The sequence below is a fragment of the Microcebus murinus genome, chromosome 16 (genome assembly GCF_040939455.1).
Source record: "Microcebus murinus isolate Inina chromosome 16, M.murinus_Inina_mat1.0, whole genome shotgun sequence".
In the NCBI taxonomy this organism is placed as follows: Eukaryota; Metazoa; Chordata; class Mammalia; order Primates; family Cheirogaleidae; genus Microcebus; species Microcebus murinus.
Genome location: NC_134119.1, coordinates 48,641,495 through 48,664,747, shown reverse-complemented (window position 1 = coordinate 48,664,747; position 23,253 = coordinate 48,641,495). Strand labels below are relative to the sequence as shown.

General features: G+C 59.2%; 1 protein-coding gene across 1 annotated transcript in view; it reads left to right on the top strand.

Annotated features, from left to right (window-relative positions):
- Positions 1-14,048, top strand: part of DOK7 (docking protein 7) — a 35,314-nt gene extending 21,266 nt beyond the window's left edge. Inside the window, exons 5-9 of the mRNA XM_012737335.3 lie at positions 418-537; positions 3,520-3,639; positions 6,998-7,725; positions 11,326-11,368; positions 13,756-14,048. Coding sequence (XP_012592789.2) covers positions 418-537; positions 3,520-3,639; positions 6,998-7,725; positions 11,326-11,368; positions 13,756-13,964 — 1,220 coding nt within the window. The 3' untranslated portion in view covers positions 13,965-14,048. The remainder of the gene's footprint in view (positions 1-417; positions 538-3,519; positions 3,640-6,997; positions 7,726-11,325; positions 11,369-13,755) is intronic.
- Positions 14,049-23,253: the final 9,205 nt, after the last annotated feature.

Sequence of the window (23,253 nt, the reverse complement as noted above, 5' to 3'; positions counted from 1 at the left end):
CCCCTGGAGGGACAGCGTGTTCCTGCAGCGCGGCGTGGCGGAGGATGGGCGCCGCGCTGGCTTTCTGCACGAGCTGCCGCCGAGGTTCGTTTCCCAGGCCCGCACGAGGGACAGCGCCCGACCCACGCCTCGGGGACGAGTGCTGTGGGCGAGGAGGCAGCTGGGAAGGCTGCTGCCACGGCCCGCTGTGACAGGCCTGGTGTGGGCCATGGCCAGCAGCGAGAGCAGCCCTGACGAGTGGCGTGTTTGCAGGATTGGTGGGGTCTGTGGGTGGAGGAGAGAGTGGGTCCCGGGTCTCTGGGGCCCAGCGTCACAGGGCCAGGTGAGCGGGTCTTGGCTGGAGTTTCTTCAGGTTTCTCAAGTGCCCAGCCGTGCTGGGGCCACACTGGCCTCAGTGTCTCTGTCCTCCCGATGCAGGGGCCGGGGTCTTCTTCCTGTCCTCCGCCGAGGGGGAACACATCAGCTTCCTGTTCGACTGCATCGTCAGAGGCATCTCCCCCACCAAGGGTCCCTTTGGGCTGCGGCCGGTTCTCCCAGGTGCGTGCAGGGCTGTGGCCGGCTGGGCTGGGTGGGGAGGGTGCACTCGGAGGTCCACATGGGGTCCAGGGGCCGATGGGTGCCCAGTCCACAGCTGAGAAGCCCAGAGCCGCACTGGCCTGGGACCGTGGCTGTGGGCACTGGGCAGCCAGGGGCTTCGAGGGGATGTCTGTGTGCCGGGCCCATGCTCACACAGCAGACTCCTCCTTGCAGGGTCTGTGCTGTTGGGTGCTCAGGGGCCTGGGGCCTTCTGGCTGGGAGTCCAGTCCCAGCTGCAGCTGGCTGCAGAGGCCTGTGAGCCACCTCCTGTCTCCCAGCCTGGGGACAGGGAGGCCATTGCTGCTGGTCTTACTCTGCAGCTGAGGGCCGAAAGCCACCTTGAGGGGGCCTGGCATGTGGGCGCCAGGGAAGGTGCTGGGCTGGGGGGAGGGGCACGTAGTCCAGGCAGGCCTGGGCTCCCCCACTGCCAGCAGGTCCCACTGGGTCCCTGGATAGGCTACTGCTACTCCTCTCGCAGTGATGACAGTGCTTGTCTCCGTGTCCAGGTGGGAGCCTAGGCCTGCGGGCACACAGCAGCCAGTGAGCTCACACCTGGTGCCTCCTTGCACGGGCACCCAGCCGGGCTGTGGCAGGTGCTGCTGCCCTGGAAGACAGAGGGTGGTGGGCTGTCCGATGCAGGCACCCAGGCTGCAGTCTCAACACATGCTGTCCACCCCAGCACAGGCGCAGGGGACAGTGGCCACCAGAGGGAGGAGACGGCTCCCAGGACCCCTGCCATCCGTCTCTGCTGGACGGTGCGGCAGCGCTCCCTGCTGGCGTCTTCCTGCCTCGCAGCCCAGGCACATGTGGATGCTGTGGGCGCGGGGAGTGCAGGGCATGGTCTGCCCCATTGCCTGCCCTGCTGGGTGGAGCCAGGCGGAGGCAGGGCTGTCCAGCAGCCGTGGAGAGCCCAGAGCCAGGGCCTGGACTTTGGGAGCGGGAACTGGCGAGGGCACAGGCTCTCTCCTGCTAGGAGGGGTGCTGGGGACAGAGCTATCCGGAGGACAGGTTCCATAGCAGGCTGGGGGCAGTCGGGCTGACCAGAGTCCCAAACCCTACTCCACAGACAGTCCTTGTCAGAGTCAGCTGGTAGCTCTTAAAAAATACGGCTCCCAGAGCTTCAGCTGCAGCTGTGCCTCCGTGTCCCCCCAGGTGTGTGGGGGCCCCAGGTCCCCCTGGTGTGACAGCCGGGTGTGCCACGGAGCTGGCCAGCATCCAGCCACAGGAGTGGCGGGTTCCTGCCCCTGCAGAGCAGACTCCACACCAAGGTCTGGGGTGGGTGGGGCTCTGTCGTCTGCTTTGGCCAGCGTCACACAGAGGCCCATGGTCGCCGGGCTCAGGAGACGTGGCTTCAGCTGGCAGCAGCCTCACACTCAGGCCCTCTGAAGCCCTCTGGGGCCGACTCCACTGCACTCGGGCCAGGGGTGGGCCCAGGGATCCTACAAGCCCACCTGCCTCGGTCTTCCACACGAGACCCAGAGGCAGACCACACCAGGAGGGGAGGGGAGGGCTCAGAGGTCTGGGGTCCAACCTGCTCTGAGCGCTTGTCACCTTGGCCCCTGCCCCCACTGGGGTGCGATGCTGCACCCCGAGTTTGCAGACGAGACTGAGAGGCTGGGAGGTGTGGTGGAGCTGGGAGTTCATCCCCGTCTTGCTGCCCCACCGGTCACTGGACAAGAAATGGCCAAGAGGGTGTCCTGTGTCCTGACCCTGGTGTCACCCAGGGTCCACTGTCCGTCCTCCCTGCAGGGAGTCAGCTTTGAGACTGCCCTGGCATGAGCATCCACAGGGCTTGGGTCACAGGTGTGTCAGTTGCCTCCAGCCTGGACCCTTGGCTGCCCAGGTGCTGTGAGTGGCCCCTGCCGTCCTCTCACACAGCAGGGCGTGTCTGAGGGGTCCAGGGCTGTGGGGTGCTGGGTCGGGAGGGAGCCTGTACCAGCTGGGCCATACCACCATCGCCTTTCATCCCTCCCAGGCAGGGGGACGGAAGAGAAGGCTTGTGCCACCAGGATCCCCGTCCCTGGCAGTGCTGCACAGACCCTGGGCTGCAGAGTCAGCTGCTGGGGTGACCCAGTGGGGCCCTCAGGGTAGCCAGAGCCATGGGCTGGGGGTGAGGCACCATGTGGCCTGAGGGCTGAGCGGAAGGATGATGACGCATCAGGGACACAGCCTCTTCAGCCTGGCCAGGGTCAGCCCAGGACGGAGGGAGCGGCACGCTTTCTCTGCCTTCCGCTGCAACCCGCACGTCGCGCTCCTGCCTTGCTTCTGCCCGGCCAGGCCCGAGCCGAGCGGGCGCCCTAGGCTGTGGCTGGACTTTCCAGCCTCCATGCTCCAGGTGTTGGGGGGAGCTTTTCATGCTGCCGCTGGTCCTAGATTTGGGGGGCAGTGGGTCTGGCTGCCTGCTCCCTGGGCGGGCGCAGGAGCTTGACGGGGCCAGAGGAGCTGATGGGAGCCAGGTGCCAACCAGGGGACCTCCTGCCCTGACGTGTTTCCTGGAGGCCCAAAGGAGGCCACTCTGGGCTGGAGGGTCGGTTGCTCCTTTGGGGTGCTCTGTGGCTCCCTGCAGGGAAACCTCTCTGGGGTGCTGTGGCTGACAGTGCAGGGGATGAGGCAGGGGCCAGGGCAGCAGAGTGGGTGTGGGGGTCTCTGGGAGGAGCTTCCTGGGGTGAGGAAGGGGGTCTGGCTGTCTGGGCATGGGGACCCAGGCTGGGTGGGAGGGGCTGCATGGGGTGGCTTGGGCGCCTGAGTGTGGTGTCCGGCAGCTGGGGCTGCGGCGTGGGGAGGAGCCAGGGCTCCAGACATCCCAACGCCAGACCACCACGGTGGGGTGGGGCCAGGGTACATGAGCCCTGATGGCACTGGGTCCCCGGCATGTCCCAGGCAGCATGAGGACAGGGGCTGAGGTAGGGACTGCCTCCTCTGCTGACCCTTCTCTCTGCACAGACCCGAGCCCTGGGGGACCCTCAGCCTCGGAGGAGCGCGTGGCCCAGGAGGCCTTGGAAGCCCTGCAGCTGGAGAAGCGGCTCAGTCTCCTCCCGCCCACGGGCCGGCCGGGCAGTGCAGGTAGGGCCAGGCCACCGGCGGGGCTGGGGACCTCGCTCTACGTCTCCCAACTGGGGAGCCTGGCTTGGACAGCACCTGCAGCTCCTTCACTGCTTCCTCCCCCCCTGCTCATTCATTCATTCCTCCCCCCTGATCACTGACTCCTTCCTCCCCTCCTGCTCACTCACTCCTTCCTCCCCCCTGCTCACTCACTCCTTCCTCCCCCCCTGCTCACTCACTCCTTCCTCCCCCCCTGCTCACTCACTCCTTCCTCCCCCCTCACTCACTCCTTCCTCCCCCCCTGCTCACTCACTCCTTCCTCCCCCCTGCTCATTCATTCATTCCTCCCCCCTGATCACTGACTCCTTCCTCCCCTCCTGCTCACTCCTTCCTCCCCCCCTGCTCACTCACTCCTTCCTCCCCCCCTGCTCACTCACTCCTTCCTCCCCTCCTGCTCATTCATTCATTCCTCCCCCCTGCTCACTCACTCCTTCCTCCCCTCCTGCTCACTCACTCCTTCCTCCCCCCTGCTCACTCCTTCCTCCCCCCCTGCTCACTCACTCCTTCCTCCCCCCTGCTCACTCACTCCTTCCTCCCCCCCTGCTCACTCACTCCTTCCTCCCCCCTCACTCACTCCTTCCTCCCCCCCTGCTCACTCACTCCTTCCTCCCCCCTGCTCATTCATTCATTCCTCCCCCCTGATCACTGACTCCTTCCTCCCCTCCTGCTCATTCATTCATTCCTCCCCCCTGCTCACTCACTCCTTCCTCCCCTCCTGCTCACTCACTCCTTCCTCCCCCCTGCTCACTCCTTCCTCCCCCCCTGCTCACTCACTCCTTCCTCCCCCCCTGCTCACTCACTCCTTCCTCCCCCCTGCTCATTCATTCATTCCTCCCCCCTGATCACTGACTCCTTCCTCCCCCCCTGCTCACTCACTCCTTCCTCCCCCCCTGCTCACTCACTCCTTCCTCCCCCCTGCTCATTCATTCATTCCTCCCCCCTGCTCACTCACTCCTTCCTCCCCTCCTGCTCACTCACTCCTTCCTCCCCCCTGCTCACTCCTTCCTCCCCCCCTGCTCACTCACTCCTTCCTCCCCCCTGCTCACTCACTCCTTCCTCCCCCCCTGCTCACTCACTCCTTCCTCCCCCCTCACTCACTCCTTCCTCCCCCCCTGCTCACTCACTCCTTCCTCCCCCCCTGCTCACTCACTCCTTCCTCCCCCCCTGCTCACTCACTCCTTCCTCCCCCCCTGCTCATTCATTCATTCCTCCCCCCTGATCACTGACTCCTTCCTCCCCTCCTGCTCACTCACTCCTTCCTCCCCCCTGCTCACTCACTCCTTCCTCCCCCCCTGCTCACTCACTCCTTCCTCCCCCCCCTGCTCACTCACTCCTTCCTCCCCTCCTGCTCATTCATTCATTCCTCCCCCCTGCTCACTCACTCCTTCCTCCCCTCCTGCTCACTCACTCCTTCCTCCCCCCTGCTCACTCCTTCATCCCCCCCTGCTCACTCACTCCTTCCTCCCCCCCTGCTCACTCACTCCTTCCTCCCCCCTGCTCACTCACTCCTTCCTCCCCCCCTGCTCACTCACTCCTTCCTCCCCCCCTGCTCACTCACTCCTTCCTCCCCCCTGCTCACTCATCCTTCCTCCCCCCTGCTCACTCACTCCTTCCTCCCCCCTGCTCACTCATTCATTCCTCCCCCCTGCTCACTCACTCCTTCCTCCCCCCCTCACTCACTCCTTCTTCCCCCCTGCTCACTCACTCCTTCCTCCCCTCCTGCTCACTCACTCCTTCCTCCCCCCTGCTCACTCACTCCTTCCTCCCCCCTGCTCACTCACTCCTTCCTCCCCCCTGCTCACTCATTCATTCCTCCCCCCTGCTCACTCACTCCTTCCTCCCCCCCTCACTCACTCCTTCCTCCCCCCTGCTCACTCACTCCTTCCTCCCCCCTCACTCACTCCTTCCTCCCCCCCTGCTCACTCACTCCTTCTTCCTCCCTGCTCACTCACTCCTTCCTCCCCCCCTGCTCACTCATTCATTCCTCCCCTCCTGCTCACTCACTCCTTCCTCCCCCCTGCTCACTCACTCCTTCCTCCCCCCTGCTCACTCACTCCTTCCTCCCCCCCTGCTCACTCACTCCTTCCTCCCCCCCTGCTCACTCACTCCTTCCTCCCCCCCTGCTCACTCACTCCTTCCTCCCCCCCTGCTCACTCACTCCTTCCTCCCCCCTGCTCACTCACTCCTTCCTCTCCCCCTGCTCACTCACTCATTCCTCCCCTCCTGCTCACTCACTCCTTCCTCCCCCCTGCTCACTCACTCCTTCTTCCCCCCCTGCTCACTCATTCATTCCTCCCCTCCTGCTCACTCACTCCTTCCTCCCCCCCTGCTCACTCACTCCTTCCTCCCCCCCTGCTCACTCACTCCTTCCTCCCCCCCTGCTCACTCATTCATTCCTCCCCCCTGCTCACTCACTCCTTCCTCCCCCCCTCACTCACTCCTTCCTCCCCCCTGCTCACTCACTCCTTCCTCCCCTCCTGCTCACTCACTCCTTCCTCCCCCCTGCTCACTCACTCCTTCCTCCCCCCCTGCTCACTCACTCCTTCCTCCCCCCCTGCTCACTCATTCATTCCTCCCCTCCTGCTCACTCACTCCTTCCTCCCCCCTGCTCACTCACTCCTTCCTCCCCCCTGCTCACTCACTCCTTCCTCCCCCCTGCTCACTCATTCATTCCTCCCCCCTGCTCACTCACTCCTTCCTCCCCCCCTCACTCACTCCTTCCTCCCCCCTGCTCACTCACTCCTTCCTCCCCCCCTGCTCACTCACTCCTTCCCTCATTTCTCCATGTTCATTCATTATTCTTCATCCTGTTCATTCATTCACTCATTCTCTCTTCTGTTCATTCATTGATTGATTTCCTTTCCCTCTTGCTGAGAGCAGAGTGGGACTGCAAGGTGGACAGGAAGTCTGGACACAGAGTGGGGAGAAGAGGAGGAGAGGGGGAGCCCAGGAACCAAGTCTGGAGGCCTCGGGACAGAGGGACTGGAAGCAAGGGGAACGGGGTCCCATCTGTTTTTTAGGGAGACCCCTGCTGCAGGGCCTCAGAGTGGCAAGAGGTGCAGGTGGAAAGGACGCTGGGACCAGGAGGGGCAGAGGGACAGGGAGGGAAGGGGCCTGGGCTTTCTAGAGGGAGCTAGTGAGGGAGGGTGGGAGTGGGCCAGAGGTGGGGTGCCGTCCAGCCTCCAGGTGGGAGGGGCTGGGAGGGGTGGGACGAGCTGCCACTGGGTGGTGACCAGCTGACACATGGGGGCTCCCAGGCGTCAGCTGCACCCTGACCACCCCCGGCCCCGCAGTGGCTCAGCTCTCTGCTCTGTCTCAGGGGATGACCGCAGCCTGTCTAGCTCGTCCTCGGAGGCCAGCCACTCGGACGTCAGCGCCGGCGGCCGGCTCACTACATGGCCAGAGCAGTCCTCGTCCTCCGCCAGCACGTCGCAGGAGGGGTCTGGGCTGGCGGCTGCCCAGGCCTCAGGGGAGGCTGCGTTGGGTGCCATGAGGCCGCCCCCCAAACCGCTTCGGCCGCGGCAGCTGCAGGAGGTCGGCCGCCAGAGCTCCTCGGACAGCGGCATCGCCACGGGCAGCCACTCTTCCTACTCGGGCAGCTTCTCCTCTTATGCGGGCAGCAGCCTGGACGTGTGGCGGGCCGGCGATGAGTTCGGCTCGCTGCTCAGCCTGACGCCAGCGGCTGGGGCGCCGGAGCCCAGCCTGTGCGCCTGCCCTCCCGGGGTGGCTGAGTACCAAGTGCCCACGGCCCTGCGGCCTCACTACGACACGCCCCGCAGCCTGCGCCAGGCCCCCAGGGACCAGAGCCCGGCCTCGCACGGCGGCCCTGATGACAGTGCAGCCGGGGACTCGGGCGGCCAGACGTCCACCGGGTGTCCCTCCGGCTGGCTGAGTGCAAGACGGCAGGGACAGGCGACAGAGGGTGCCCCGGGCAGCGAGGCCACACTGCCCAGCCCAGCCCCTGCAGAGCTCTGGGGAGCAGGCGGCCCCCACGCTGGGCCCCCTCCAGCTTTCTTTTCGGCATGTCCGGTCTGTGGAGGACTCAAGGTAAACCCCCCTCCCTGAGAGTTGGAGAGCAGGCCCTGCTGCTGCAGGGGGGCTGGGTTTTGTCCCTCTGGATAGGAGAGGAGGTGGTGCCGCCTCCTTGCAGAGGGGGTGCTCTGTGTGCTGGGGGACAGGCCTGGAGGTGGGGTGGCAACCCCAGGGCCGTCCTCCCCAGGGAGGGGACCCTGGGGTTGGGCCTTGTGGCCACCAGGGAAGGTGAGTTCCGGGAGGTGGGCTCTGGGCTGCAGGCCAGGATTGGCGGACCCCAAGACCCTGCTCTGCTCCTTGTCAGGTGCCGGGGCACAGGTGGGTGCGGTGTCTCTGCTAGCTCAGGCCACACGTAGGGGTGCTGAGCACTGGGGACCCCTGCCTGGCCTTGTGGACCTCCTGCCCACCAGCCCCTTGGGGGACAACTGACTCTCACATCCCACCCTGTCCCCTGCATAGTGCACAGTCGCACCACCCGCTAAAACCTAAACTGCACGCAGCAGCTCCGGACACCTGCACTCCACGATCGCAGCTCCCACAGGTGGCCACGGCTGTCCCCATCTATGGGGAGGAAACTGAAGCTCAGGAGGCTCTGTGGCTTGCGTGGTCTGCGTCTCTGGGGCTCAGGCCCCACCGGTCCCTCACCAGCCCCTTCCTGAGCCCCTGGAGGGCCCCAGGAGGGTGGTGTCCTCAGAGCAGCCCACCTTCTTCAGTCTGACCCACGCTTGTACGGGCCAGTGGCCAGAGGGTCCTGCCTGGCATGCTCCCGGGGGTCAGGAAGTGGTGGGGACGTCGGGCTCCAAGGGCTACACTGGCTTTGAGAGACTCCAGGCCCCAGCGTGGTTGCTGGCCTGAGCTGGGCCTGTGTGGCCTGTGTCCACCCGGCCAGGCTCCCTGCCTGGCTCCGTCTCCCGCCGTCTGGAACCGGCCCTGATCCCAGGGCTCCACGCCTCCCATCACCGTCTCTGTACCTTCACCGTTGGCCGACGACGTGGCTCTTTCTCGTTTCCAAGATCTGATGCTGTTTGTAACAAACACATTCTCAGGCTGGAAATAAAACCTTCTTTTCTTACCGCCTCGTGCTCTTCCGTCTGGCCGGCCCTCCCGCTGGGCCCGCCCGTCAGCCTTCGGGTGGCAGAGAGCAGTGTGAGGCCCCGGCCCCGTCGGCCTTGGGCCTGAATGAGGGGGAGGTGGACAGCCACAGGGCGGGTGTGCGTGTGGTGAGTGTGCACGTGTGTGTGCTGCGTGTTTCCTGGCGACCACAGTGAGGCCCTCGGGCTCAGGCACAGGGCAGCCCACGTTCAGGTGAGCGGGACACTGCCTCTGGGCCGGGCGGGGCTGGCTCTGCACCCGGGCTCCTCCAGCCCCGCCATTTGCACTCCTGGGGCTGGACTGCAGGGACTTTGGGCTGGGCTTCTGGACAGCACCACGTGGGGAAGGTCAGGCTTTGGTGCCCACATCCCCCACCCGCTGGCTGGGCGGCCCCCGCAGGTCTCTACCCTCTCTGAGCCTCGGCTTCCTCTTCTGTAGATGGGACGACAGCCCCCGCCTCACTGGCTGCGCTGCACAGGTGCATCGTCTGTGCAGAGGTGGCGGGCTCAGTCTGGTTGCAAAAGAGACGAGGTTGAGGGTCCTGGGCGGGGGTGGGGAGCCAGCCCCGGCTCCGGCCAGAGCCCTGTTGTGCTCCAGGTCCCCCGCCCACGCTGGCTGGGGGGGGGGGCAGGCGTCTCTCCCATGACAGCAGACTGAGGCTCCACTGTGAGGACTTGCCCATGAAGGGAGGGAGGCCTGAGGGGCGAGCTGCCTGTCACCCCCTTGCATGGGCATCCTGGCTGTGGGCTTGGGTTTCCCCGGCTACAGTGATGGCGGGGACTTTGGAGAAGGGCTGTCTGGAGAGTGGGCAGGAGGGCAAGGTTGGAGCCAGGCGGCCAGGGCCTTGGGATGGAGGCCAGGACCTGGGCTGGTGGGGGCTGGGCTGGGGACATGAAAGACACACTCAGAGGAGGGTGGGGCCTGCAGGAGAGGGCCACTGTGGCCCCTTGGGGGCTGCTGTGGTCTGTGGCATCTCCTGTGGCACCCAGTGTGGCCCACGGCCTGGGGCAGGGTCATGGGGCCTGGTGGGGCTGCCAGGGCCTCCAGGACGTAGTGGGGACACAGGCTTTTGTCCCTTCTGTTCCCAATGTGCTCCTGGGTGGGCCCCTGACCTCTGGCTCTACCCACTGCCTGCTACGGCAGCCCAGGGTCTCAGCCTGGGCCCGGGGTGGGTGGCTCACAGGGTGGGGGCTCCCCCGCAGGGCTGGGACGACAGACGGGCAGACACTGGTTCCATTTCTTTGCCCCCCTGCCTCGGGCCCCGACCTGGTCCTGCCCAGGTTTGGGGAACAGGGCGGATCTGCGTCTGCTTACTTCACTCTGCTCCTTGCATCCGCCACGCCCGGATTTCGGGTTTTACCCGCAGCTGCAGAGTGGGCTCCCATCAGGGGCCATCGTGGGTGGCTGAGCAGCAGGCATCAGCCCCTGCTTGCAGAGGGGCTCCCATGGCAGGTGGCCGATACCTGCCTCCATGGTGCCCTGGGAGGCCTGTGTGTGTGATGGCCTCAGGAAGTGTCCTGAGGGCTGCCACCTGCCCTGCCCAAGTCCCTAAGCCCCCCTGGGACTCTGTTACCAAGGTGACATGGTTGGACCAGCCCAGCTTGCTCAGGGCACCCCTGAGGGGCCCAGCCCATCCTGTGGCTGTCTGCCCTCGAGTCTGGCCTGGACTAGTGCTGGGTGGGAGCCCCGTTTCCAGCCCCTGCCCAAGGCCCCACTGTCCCCCCCTCAGAGACCCGAGAAGGGGAGAGGCTGCTAGGGCATTCCGGGCACCTGCCGCAGGCCTTTCTGAGGGGTCTGTTCATAGCCCCCGGCTGCCGCAGCCTCCATTTCCTCCTGGCTGGGGGCTGGGGGCCACCATCCCCTTTCCCCTCTGCCTGCAGAGTCTGCCCCGGGCTCCTTCCTCCCCGGGCTCTACAGGACCTGCAGTTAGGCATGACTGACCTCACAGTCCCAGGAAGAGGTTCCCTGCAGTCTGGGGGGACATTGCCCATCTTATCTGGGGCCTCCCAAGTGGGGTTTGCCCATGAGGACCACGGGCTGGATGCTCCCATGAGCTGCTTAGGGTGGGGCCGGCACACTCAAGGGCCCAGAAGGTAAACACGGCCATTGGGAACAATGTGCCTCGCATTGCGGCCACTCAGCTCTGGTGTGCAGCCCAGACAACCCAAGAAGTGGTGTGGCCATGGTCCAATAAAACTGTATTGGCAAAAATTGGTGGGGCTAGATTGGGCCTAGGGGCCCTGATTTGCCCAGAACATGCCTGTCCTGACACCTGAGGTCCCAGCTTTCCCTGCGCTGTTGTGGGCAGCCGCTGGTTGGGGCTGAGGGCCTGGAGGTGGGGGCATAGGGGCCAAGCACCCTGCAAGAGGAGGAGTCAGGGATTGCATGCTGGTCTCCCTGTGGGTGGCCCAGGTCTCCCGACCTGTGTCACTCTTGGGTTTAGCGTCCTGGTTCTTGGGGGCCCCATGCGCTGGATGAGGGGAAGTTTGATGGATGCACTGACATGGGGTCTCTTTGGTCTAGGGAGCAGCTGCCTCGCCCCCTGGACTCGAGATGACACATTCAGGTAGGACCTGCTTTGGAGCCCGGTGCCCACCCAGCTCAGAACAGGGACATGGCAGTCGGGTGGGAGGTTATAGCTGGAAGGTCTGGCCAGAGAGGCAATGGCAGTGGACAGTGGGGTGGCAGTGGGTGGCCGGGTGGCAGTGGACAGTGGATGGCAGTGGACAGTGGATGGCAGTGTACAGTGGATGGCTGGGCCAAAGATGGACGGCAGGTGGCAGTGGGTGGCAGGACTAAGTCCCAGCCGAGATGTATACAGGCGGGCAGCCATGTGGCCTGCTTCAGGAGCACCTGCTGTCAGTGGCAGTGGGCCACTGGACAACGGTGAGAAAGTCAAGAGACAGTGGGTCCCCAAGTCTGGACCTGTGCCCAGGAGGGCTGAATTGTGGGCAGGGCAGAGTCGGGCTGGGGCTGGGCCTGCGCCTGGGAGGTGCAGCCGGTGCTCAGAGAGCCGTGGTGTGGAGTGGGCAGCCGGGGTGCATGCCTGTGGTGGCAGCTGGGCGGTCTGGGGACTCAGCTGGGGGCAGGGGCATTGGCCATTGGCTAGTGTAGTTTTGGTTCTGGATGGGAAGGCTCAGGGTCCCTCCAGGGGCTCCTCGGAGAAGCCGAGCTGTCAGAGTGAAGGTGGGGAGGCGCTGAGGCTGGGGAGGCGGGAGGTCAGGGGCCAGCCTGGGCCCCAGAGCCCCTAATCCTTCTTGCCCAGCCAGTGGCCCTCTTCCCCGGGCACTTGGGGGGGGGGGCATGGGTGCAGCAGGGCCAGGCAGGGGACAGAGGTGAGTCTGGCCCTGGTGGGGTCGGTGGTACCTGGCAGCCCAGCTTGGGGCTCCCGTGAGAGGGACACAGGAAGGCCAGGATGCAGCGTCCCCTCCTTCTCTGCTTTGTTCCAGAAAGTACTTGAGGCAGCACAGACAATGCTCACGAGAAGATAAAACAAAATTAAAGCAAGGGGAAGGCAGCGGGAGGCTTGTTGCCGGCGGGTGGCTGGAGGGAGAGCCTCAGCTGGCACTTGGGACCGTGGTAGGCCGGTGAGGAGGGAGACATGCTTGTCCCGAGCTCCCTCCTCCCCCTGTGCTGCTTAGAGCCCACCATGCGACTCCGGGTGGTGCTGGGTGGTCCGGAACCTTCCGTCTCCTCTTCCTGTGCTCAGGCCTCATGGTCCTTCCTGCTTCTACCCTCTCCCCTCCAACCCACCCATCCGGAGGATCTTAGAAAACATGGATCCAATGCTAAAGCGAAGTGTCACGCCGCAGGGGGCGTGTCCACCCATGTGACCTGGGCGCCCTGGCTCCCCTCCTCGGCCTTCAGAGACCCCTGGGCCCACCTGGCCTCCTTCCCAGGCTCACCCCAGGCCCCGATGCCCTTCCCAGCTCTCCAAGGCCTTTCGCCCCGCCGGCTTCCCCTGCTGTCCCTTCTCATCCTCCACCCTCAGCCATGCCACCTTCCCTGCCTCTCGGCCCAGCGGCTCCCTTGGGCACCTCTCCCTCTTCTGTTACTTGGAAGAGGTCTGTGTTTGCCCCCCTGTGTGACGGGCCTGCCTGGGCCTGGACCAGGGTGGGGACGTATGCGTGGAGCCCACGGGGACAGTCTGTGGGAGGTGCAGGCTCCGGCCGGGTGAGGGGACCAAGCCCTGGAAGGCCTGTGCGCACTGTGGTGGGCACCCCGCTCTCCCTCCACCCGTCTGCAGGGCCTTGTGGGAGGAGGTTTTCCTTCCTGTGGATTCTGTGTGGTGCAAATGCTGCAGATCTACAGGAACCCCCGCCTTGGAGCAGAGATTTTCTGGGCATTGGAACGCTCAGTCTGTCTTTGCTGAGCAGGGCACAGGGGACCTGCTTCGCCACCCTCGGTTCTCTACTCTGGGGCCTCAGGCAGTGGAGTCTGTTCCCTGCCCGTCCTGCTGTCTGGCCCAGCGTGCACGGGGGGGGGGGGGGGGGGGCGGGGGGGACCCCTCCTGTTGGAGGTCCCAGCTCCGCATCTCCTCTTGGCCAGCACAGGCTCTGCGATGTGAGCTCTGGAAGTGGGGACTGGGCCGTGTAGGCCTGGGCACTTGGTGTCACTGCTGGCAGCCCACACCTCCTTCGAGCCTGTTCAGCCCAGCACGAGGGGCCCTCTTCTGTCCTGCCCCAAGAAGAGTGGGCTTTGGAGGCCCTGGGGGTGGGCAGTGATGGCAGCATGCAGAGGCGTGTGCAGTGGGTGGAGCACAGCTCCTTCCAGAAGCCTGGTGCATGCACAGGCCGGGCAGGTGGCAGTGGGTGGTCTCAGGATGGGGCAGTGCTGGGTCAAAGATGGATGGTCCAGGACAGCAGGGGAGCTGGGAGGCCCAGGAGAGGCAGAGGGTGGGAGGAAGGGGGTGGGCGGGGAGGGGTGGGCTCAGCACAGCCCCTCTCCCCACAGGAGCCCCGGGACTGGTGGCTGTGAACAGCCCAGGGCCAGAGCGGCCGCACAGCGAGGTGCCTACCTACGTGAATATCCCCGTCAGCCCCTCCTCCAGAAGGCAGCTGCACTACGTGGGCCTGGAGCTCCAGGAGGCCGGCTCGGGGATCCGAGGTGGGTCCCACACAGGCCTGATGGGGTTGCTGGGACGCACAGCCCCCGGGCCTTGAGCCCTGGCACTGGATGAGCCCACGGCCAGGAAGTCCTTCCTCCTGCCAAGCGGGTGAAGTTTCCAAACTCATAGCTGGCCAGGCCACCGTCCTGAGGGTGTTACCCCACCCCAGTCCCCACTCGGGCACCTCCCAGGGCTGCCCGGCTGGGAGCAGGGGCGGTAGCACAGCGGGTGATGGCAGGGCCCTGGCCAGGTGGTGCAGGGCTGCAGTGTGAGGGTCACCCTTGGCTGCTTTCAGGGGCCGGCACCTCCTCCTACGCCCAGATCGACGTTGCAGCCACCGAGACGGCGCAGAGGGTGGGGGCCCGGCACGCACAGGCCAGGGAGGAACGGCTGTCCGAGCTGGAGCAGAGGAGGAAGGGAGCTGCGCAGTGACACCCCGCCATGGCGGGACTGCCCAGGCTGGCCACGCCTGTTGCCCCGAGGGGTCCCAGTGGTGGTGGGGCGGGCCAGGCAAGGCTCTGGGGCCCCTGCAGCTCATTCCAGGGGGTGAGAGCCTTGCCCAGGGGCTTCTCTCCTCCTGCCCAGCCTCTGCCTTGCTGGTGCCCAGCTGACCCTTCCCTGGGCCTGAACATGTCACTCTGGGCCTCAGGTTGTCCTCAAGGCCCTGCTCCCAGGCAGCGGCAGCTCTGCTGCCTGATGTGCATCTCAGATTGGGAGCACTTTTCCACAGCCTGGGATGCAAACTGCCCTCTCACCCCTGGAGGGGATGACTGCACGGATGACAGCCGTGTCCTAGCATAATGCTCACTCCCAAACAGTGGCGGCACAGCCCTTGCCATGGGAGGAGCCTGCGCCTCTTCCCACTGTCCACACCCCTTCACCACCACTCGGCAGTGCCATCTCTGTCACACTCCTGCGCACCCACCTCCTGGGCCACTCGCTGCCCTACGCCCAGGAACAGGCACCGCCAGGGGGCCCAGGCAGGAGGACTGCCCTCACCTGCAGGCCACCAGTGTTGCTGAGGTCTGGAACTTCCCCAACTGCAACACTTCTTGGGACCTGTTATAGGAAGCCATGTAAATAGTGTAAAATCCTTACTATTCTACTTTGGCAATGTGTATTATTCCCACCGCCCCCACCCCTGCAGTTTCCACCCCGGAACATTGAGCCCATATCTTAACACTGGCAGGGGCTCAGGGCCAGGGCTGGCAGAGCTGCACCCTTGGTGGCACCGGGTCAGTCTCATGGGCACTTGCACCAGACAGCACCCTGGGTTTGGGCAGTGACGGGGCCTTTTCATGGCTCAGTGGGCTGATGGGATGTTGGTGGGGGCTTCACCACAGCCCTGCCTTCCCTCTCCATCAACTAAAGCCCTCCGAGGGTCCCGTGGGACTGTACTCAGCCTGTCCTGAGAAGCATGAGTGGCTGGCACGGCTCTGCCCTGGGCATCCTTGGGTGGGCCGGTCCCAGAATGCCAGGCGTTCTGGCTCCCAGGTGACTGTTGGGGGTGCCCTGGAGTCCAGGAGATGGGAGGCAGGGCCAAGCCTGAGCCAGCCAGGGCCAGGGCAGCTGTCACCCACCTCAAGTGCAAAGGCCCTGGGACCATCCCAGCAGGCAAGGGTGGGGCCAGGCTCTTAGCCTAGAAGGCCCCCCATTACCAGCCCCCTGGCAAGAGTTTCTTTAAAGCTCTAAGTGGGGGTGGGGCAAGGCATGATCATGCCCCAGTCCAGGGCTGCAGCGGTGTCAGGGCCCCGCCAGGTGGGAGAGAGCTCTGATGTCCATGCCCCAAGCAGGCCATAAGCACCAGCTCAGACACACAACGTGGGGTGCACGGCCTGGCCCTTGCCGCACCCTGGCTGGCTGGAGTCTGCACAAAGTGGGACCAAATGCTTGTGTCTGTGAAGACAAAAGGGGGTCGCATGTCTGTAAGGGGAAGGTTTGGAGCCCAGACCTGGGTGTGACTGGACATGATTTGAGCCACACTGTACCACGGGATGGCCGAGTTACCTCCTGGGGAAACATCCACCAGAAGAGGACAGACGTGGCCCCGGGGCAGTGGCTGTGGGAGCCAGAGAGCAGGGGCCTGAGCTGGACCTCCAGCAGCATGTGCTTGGGAAGCTGCGGAGGGTGCACACGCACCAGCCCCGCCCCCCTGGAACCAAGCAGGTGGTGGAGGGGCCACACCCCTCAGCCCAGGGCAGCCCCTCGAGGCCAGAGCGGGATTGGACAAGTGCCTGATGAGCTACCGGTCATCCCTGCAAAGCTGCCCTAGTCCCAGGTGGAGCACACGGGCCAGTGTGGCCACCAGGAGGTCCCAGGGACCCTGGAGTCCAACCTGAGTCTTCACAGGGCTCCCCAGCACACCTGGCCCCCAGACCTGACCTCCCTTGGCTGTGTCCCACTCGTCACCCCCAGCTGCCCTGTCCCTCCTCCTCTTTCCCTTTGTCCCCCTTTGTCAGACTAGGAGCCTCTGTCCGCCCTTCCCAGTGCCCATGTCCCTCCCAGTGCCCTGTACCTCCTGGGCCCGTGCCACAGGAGACTGGAGCATCAGGGACCAGGTGCCACATGCAGACCAGACCTCAGGGAGGGGGATGCTCCTGCCAGCACAGACAGGGCCTGAGCTCAGGCCAGCTGCCAGGGCCTCATGTGGGGCCCTGCCCGTCCTCACCCACCCCTTTAGTGCTGGCTTGGGGTAGCATCTGTGACGCCGGGAATATCAGCGTCAGGCAGGATAATTTATTTTGAAAAACAAAATATTAGAAGAAACAGCTTAAATGTCTCTGGATAGGTAACTTGTCCGATCACACGGGTGATCCTCCTTCAGACAAGGAGGCAGCCCACGCACGTGGACAGGGATCCCCGAGATGAGCTGGAGGAGGGATGGCGTGAGTCTGTGCGGGAAGATCTTGGGGCACACGCTGTCTCTGGGGAGGCTGGAAAGCAGGCTGACACCAAACTTCACTGAAAGACACCCAAGGCCCGCAGATGGGTAGACAGAACTACACACGTACTCCTGGCCCTGCTGGACTGGGGAGGGAGGGCCTGGCTTTGGCCGCCCCCCTCCCCACAGAGTAACCTCCAGGCTAAACTCAGTGCTGCTCATCGTCATGCATTTCTCCGGCTACTATCGTCTCGACCGTTTAAAAGGTTACATAACTGGCATCCTCCAGTGGGAATTCCCATGGCTTGTCTCCTCTCGCCATCTAGCGAGTAGCATGCACCCTGCTGTGCGTGGCTCCGGCTCACCTAGTGGTCCACAGCGCGCCTGGACCTTGGTGTGCTGGCCAGGTGTCTCTGAAGGACAGGGACGACGGGGGACGGCTTGTGCTATTGGAAGTAACAGGGTGGTCAGTCTTCTCAAAGCTGCCTCCTTGTGAGCAGGGAGCTTGCTTCATGGGCCGGGTGCCGTATGCCAGGCAGGAGAGATGCACATCCTAGACTTTCCCAGATTTTGGCCAAAGTTTGTATTCCACATTAATTGTAAAAACGTACAGCAGCAGAAGGCAGGAGAGTCCCAAGAATTAGGGAGCTGTAGCTGCCGCTCTCATGGTGGCACATGCTGCTGCCTCCCAGTCTGAGCTCAGCCCTGCAAGAGGCGCGTGTTTGCACCGTAACTGTGACAGTGCCTTTGCTGGCCGCCAGGACTCCCTCTCCTTCCAACCGCCCGTTTGCATCTTCTGCCCTCTTCACCTGGCTTGTTTATCAGGAGACAGTAATGCTGATTCACATTCCAAATGGCTGAGAGTCTGTTAGAAAAGACAGCAAGGCTGGCCCCAGCCTCCCTCTAGTACGTTTCACCTCACGACACGAACGTGACATGATAGGAACACGTGCACGTCACTGCTACTTGGTCTTGCAGCTCCAGGTGCTATTTCTGGTCTTCCTACTGCGGGTTATGAGGACTGTGCTCTTTACTCCATCTTCACACAAAACGAACACCTCCATCCCCAAGATTTATGCTGGGATTTGAGCTAGATGAGTAGTTTGTGTTGACCTTATTTGACCTGCAAACTCTACTGACAGGGGAGCAGGAGAGTATATCATTACTTTTGCTTCCTTGCTCAACTTTATAGTTTCCCCATGCCAATCACTTTCACTGGGTGGAGCTAAGTCTCTGGCCCATTGTGGCTGCCATCCTGTCTTCCCAAATCAAAGCACTGAAATCCATCCCACCTCTCCTGGGGTGGACCCTTTGTTGTGGATCCTCCATCTTTTTTCTTGATTTATTCTTCCACTTCATGTGCCCTTCCTCCAGGAGCAACTGGACCGGGTGTCTGGGGGTGAATTTGAGATCTGACATGCTTAGGAAAACATCTACATTCTACTTTCACATGCCACTGCTAGCACAGTTGGGTATAGAATTCTAGGTTGGAAATTTTCTCCTTCAAAATTTCAAAGTGATTGCCCACAAGTAGACTTATGCCACTCTGATACCTAACTCTTCCCATGAGATCCAGTCTCCTCACGGTATCATTTGAGAATCTTTTCTTTACCTCTATTGCTTTTAAATTTCACAATTATTTTTACCTATTATACTAGGTACTAGGCCTTGCACTCTGAAACTTGCTCTTCAGCTGTGGAAAATCTTCTTGAGTCACTTGATAATTTTACCACTTTCCATTTTCTCTGATCTTTTCTGGAACTCTATTATGCAGATTATTGGACCACCTGGGTTGCCCTTTAAAATTTCACATTTTCCTTGCTATTTTTCTTCTCTTTTCTGCTACCAGACATTTAATTTCCAAGAGCTTTCCTGTCTCAGTGTGGTTTTATGGTGTTCTGTTCTTGCTAGAGACACACTATCATCTAGTAGTTATCATTTACAAACAGAAAAACACTTGAATCTCAAGTGTACATCCTGATAAACTCTTCACATGTACAAACTACGTGAAGACCTAGAACATTCCCCATCAGCCAGAGCTCCCTCCTGGCCCCATGTGGCCATCATGACAAGTGCCCACTGCTGCCCTCCATCACTGTAAGTCTGTCTCATGCTCCGCTTCTCATGCTCAGCGTTAACACTGAGATCCATCTGCGTTGCTTAGTTCATTTCTTAACTGTTCCTCTTCCGTTACACCATCACACCACAGGTTACCACCCAGTTCTCCAGCTGATGGACGCCCACGATGTTTCCAGTTTGGACTGCTGTGAATAAAGCCACTGTGAACATTCTCGCAGACACACACATTTATTTCTCTTGGAATATGTGTGGTTGTGGAATTGCCAAGTTATACGGTAGGGAAGTGTTTATTTTTAAAAAGAAACTGCTAAGTATTTTTCCAAAGTGTATATTGCACCAACAACGTAAGAGTCCCATGGCCACATCTCTCACCAAGCCTCGGTGTGGGGCCTGTCTTTCCGACTCCAGCCGCCCTGAGGGTGTGTAGTGGCATCTTGCTGACACCGAGAGCCTTTTCGTCTCTCCCGACCACTTGGTAACTTCTTCAGCGAGGGGCCTGCTTAATTGTTTACCCACTGAGAAAACTGGGTCGTAGGATTCCTGACACTGCCTAGGAATGAGCGCTTTCTCAGATATGTGCTGTAGTTTTTCACTCTGCCTTACTAGTCTACTTTAAGGTATCTTTTGATAAGCAGAGACCTTTAATTTTGATTAAACCCAATTTTTCTTTTATGACTCTTTTTGTAGCCTGTTTAAGATATTCTCCTGTTTGCCTCTAGAAGTTTTTTAATTTTAGTTTTAACATTTAGGTCCATTCTGCATCTTGACTTTCTGTATGGTACAAAGTTTAAACATTTCCCCCAAACGAGTTGCTCTACCTCCATTTACTGAAAAGATCTTTCCTTTAGAATCTAGAGGTACTATTTGGCTCTTCAAAATCTACTGGGAATTCCACTGTTCACAGTTCCTTGAAGATGTTTTTGTCTTTTCTTTTGTAAACAATAAACCCTTTTGGGCCGGGTGCGGTGGCCTGTAATCCACCTGTAATCACACCTGTAATCCTAGCACTCTGGGAGGCTAAGGTGGGAGGATCGCTCAAGGTCAGGAGTTCGAAACCAGCCTGAGCAAGAGCAAGACCCTGTCTCTACCAAAAATAGAAAGAAATTAATTGGCCAACTAAAAATATATAGAAAAAATTAGATGGGCATGGTGGCACATGCCTGTAGTCCCAGCTACTCGGGAGGCTGAGGCAGGATTGCTTGAGCCCAGGAGTTTGAGGTTGCTGCGAGCTAGGCTGACGCCACGGGACTCTAGCCCGGACAACAGAGTGAGACTCAGTCTCCAAAAGAAAAACATAAAAAAACCCCAATAAACCCTTTTATTTTATTGTCCGTCACTGGTCATTCAGCATCTAATGTCCCGCTGCTAACCCCACTGCTTCTCACTCAGGGGCCTGTGTCCTCTGTGCTTGGTTATTTTCAACTGTGAACCATTCAGTGTTCATGAAAAACCCTTTCGGGGTTTGAGAACTAGGACCCAGATAATTATTTCAGAGAGTTCTGTTGACTTCTGCAAGGGGGCCGAGCACCGCCAGTGCAGAGCCGCCGTAACGCAGGCTTGGGCTCGCCCAGCGAGCAGCTCCTGGGGGCTGGCCGTGGTCAGCTCTTGCCAGGAACGGGATTTTCTCCCTTGACTCACCCTTAGGGTATGGACTCGGGGTCTTAGCTTCCTATGGAGGTTCTCCCTCAGACCCCCGGAGGCTGGTGTGGCGCCTCGACGCCTGTCCTCTTTGCCAACAGGTCCACCAGGACTTGTGCCTGCAAGTGTTCTGCTGCAGAGACCTGCCAGGACTCCTGCTATCCCTTAAAGTGGCCTTGCTTATACCCTCCCAGCCCATCAGACTCCAGTGCTTTCCAGAGACGGTTAGTACTTACTGTGGCATATTTATTTCCAGTGTGACGGTTAGTCTAGACAACTTAGTCTGCCATCACTGGAATTGGAAATCTCCCTGTTCTTTCTTCAAACAAACATCCAAGGTTATAAGTCCCCTCAAAGAATCACTCTAACCACATTTCCCCAAGTTCTGGTGTGCAATATTTTCACACCATTCAGTCTGAAATATTTTCAGATTTCCAGTATGATTTCTTCTTTAATCTATGTGCATTTTTTTAAAGTTTCTAAATGTCCTTAACTTTGTCTTTTGATTACTGATTTCCTCCTTAACTGCACTTTGGCCAAAGACTGTGATCTATACTACTTACTTATGCATTACCTTTTGAAAGTTACTGACGTTTGCTCTGTGTCCTAGTATACAGCCCATTTTTAAACGGCCTATGTGTGCTTAAGAAGAATGTTTTCTCTAGTGGGCATAAGTGAATCGAATTGTTAACGGTATTGTTCTATTCTTTCCATACTTAATCAGTGATCTAAGCTTCCATTACAAGAACCTAGAACAAATTAAACACAAATTAGGTAGAATAAAGGAATTTTAAAAGAATAAAAAGAGCAGAAGTCAGTGAAAAAGAAAACAAAAAAACAACAGAGAAAAATCAATGTACCCCAAAGCAGGTTTTTTGGGGAAAAGAATCTATAAAATTTACACAGAAAGGTGAGACACAAATTAAAAAAAAAAAAAAAATTCTATAGAATTGATAAACCCTTAGCTAGACTGATGAGAGAAAAAGAAGAAAAAACACAAAGTACGAACACCAGGAATGAGAAAGAGGAACATCACTAGATAGTCTATAGCAATTAAGAGGATATTGTGCATAACCTTATGTAAATTATTTTGATAACTCAGATGAAATTCCTTAACAAACATATCTTTAAAAAAATGACATGGGAAGAAATAGAAAATCTAAACAGCCTCTTATCTATTTTTAAAAATTGAGTTCTTAATCAAAAACCTTAGTGCAAAGAAAATGCCAGGCCCAGATGGCTTCACCCATAAAATCTATTTATGTAAGAAATAATGACAATCCTATACAAACTATGGCAGAACTTGCTTTAGGAGGCCAATTTAATGCCAGTAACAAACATGACAGAGACATCATATAGCAAGAAAATGAGCAATAGAGACCAATGTCTCTTACAGACATTCATGCAAAGTCCTTACCATGTACCCACATATCAGCAAAGCTAATCTGGCTGTATAGAAGAAGCACAATACGTCATGGCTAAATGCGATTCATCCAGGAATGCAAGGTTATTTTGGTATGTGAAAATCCCTGCAATTCACCATGGTAACTCGGTAAGGAAGCAAGCCTTCATGAATAGGCATCAAAATGCACCTGATCACATTCAACACCCAGTCATGAAAACACACTCAGACCTAGAAGGGAATCTCGAGGATCTGATAAAATGCATCTATAAAAACCCTAAAGCTAATGTGAAAGACTGCACACATTTTCACTAAGATGGGGAATAAGATAAGGACTTTAGCACCAGATGTCCTTGCCAGAGCAGTAAGAAATACAAGGCACAGAGGAAAGGAGAAGCGAAACCTCTGTTATTTACATAGGAGTACGTAGAAAACCCTATAGTCCACAGAAACGCCATTAGAACTAGTGTACGTAAATGGTAGGGTATGGGAGATAAGATCACTAGATATAAACAACTGAAAAATGAAATAAAAATATAGTGTTCACAATAGCATCACACATCTAATACCTAGGACCAAACCTAACGAAAAACGTGAATGACCCACACAAAGAAAGCTCCAGTCCACTGCTGAGAGACATTAATGACCTACGTAGCTGCAGCAATACACAACTTCCTTAACTTCCATAGCTCGGAAGGCTGGATGCTGTTAAGATGTTGATTCTTCCCAAAGTGTGCTCCAGACACTAAAGAAAAAGTATTCAAAAATGTATCCAAGGGGATCTCTATTGAAATTCCAGGAAGGTTTTTCGGTAGAAACTGATTCTAACACGTACATGGAGGCACACAAAGGACCTGAACATCCTAAGAGTCTCATAAAGAGCTGGAGACACAGTCTGCCTTCAGGGTTTACTGCAAAGCTACCCGCGTCAAGACAGTGTGGCAACAGCGCAAGGGCAAAGAGAAGCAGACTCACAGCTGAAGGGTCATTTGATTTTTGACAAAGGTAGCAAATCAATTAGTTGGGAGAAAAAAGTCTATGTAACAAATGGTGCTCGAAGATATGAGAAAAATGAACCTTGGCTACAGCCCAAACTGGAAACCCAGATGGTTCATTGGCAGGTGACTAAACAAACTGCGGTGCACCTACATGACAGGACATTGCCCAGCAAAAGAAAGCGATTGAACACTGCCACAACCTGGAGGAACCTCAGATGTTGCATGAAAGAAACCACATGCACATGCATGCAAATCCACTGCCTAATTTCACTTATGCGAAATCCAAGAACGAGCAAACACTATGGCCACAGAAGGCAGAGGATTCCCTTTGGGAGGGGCCTGGCTT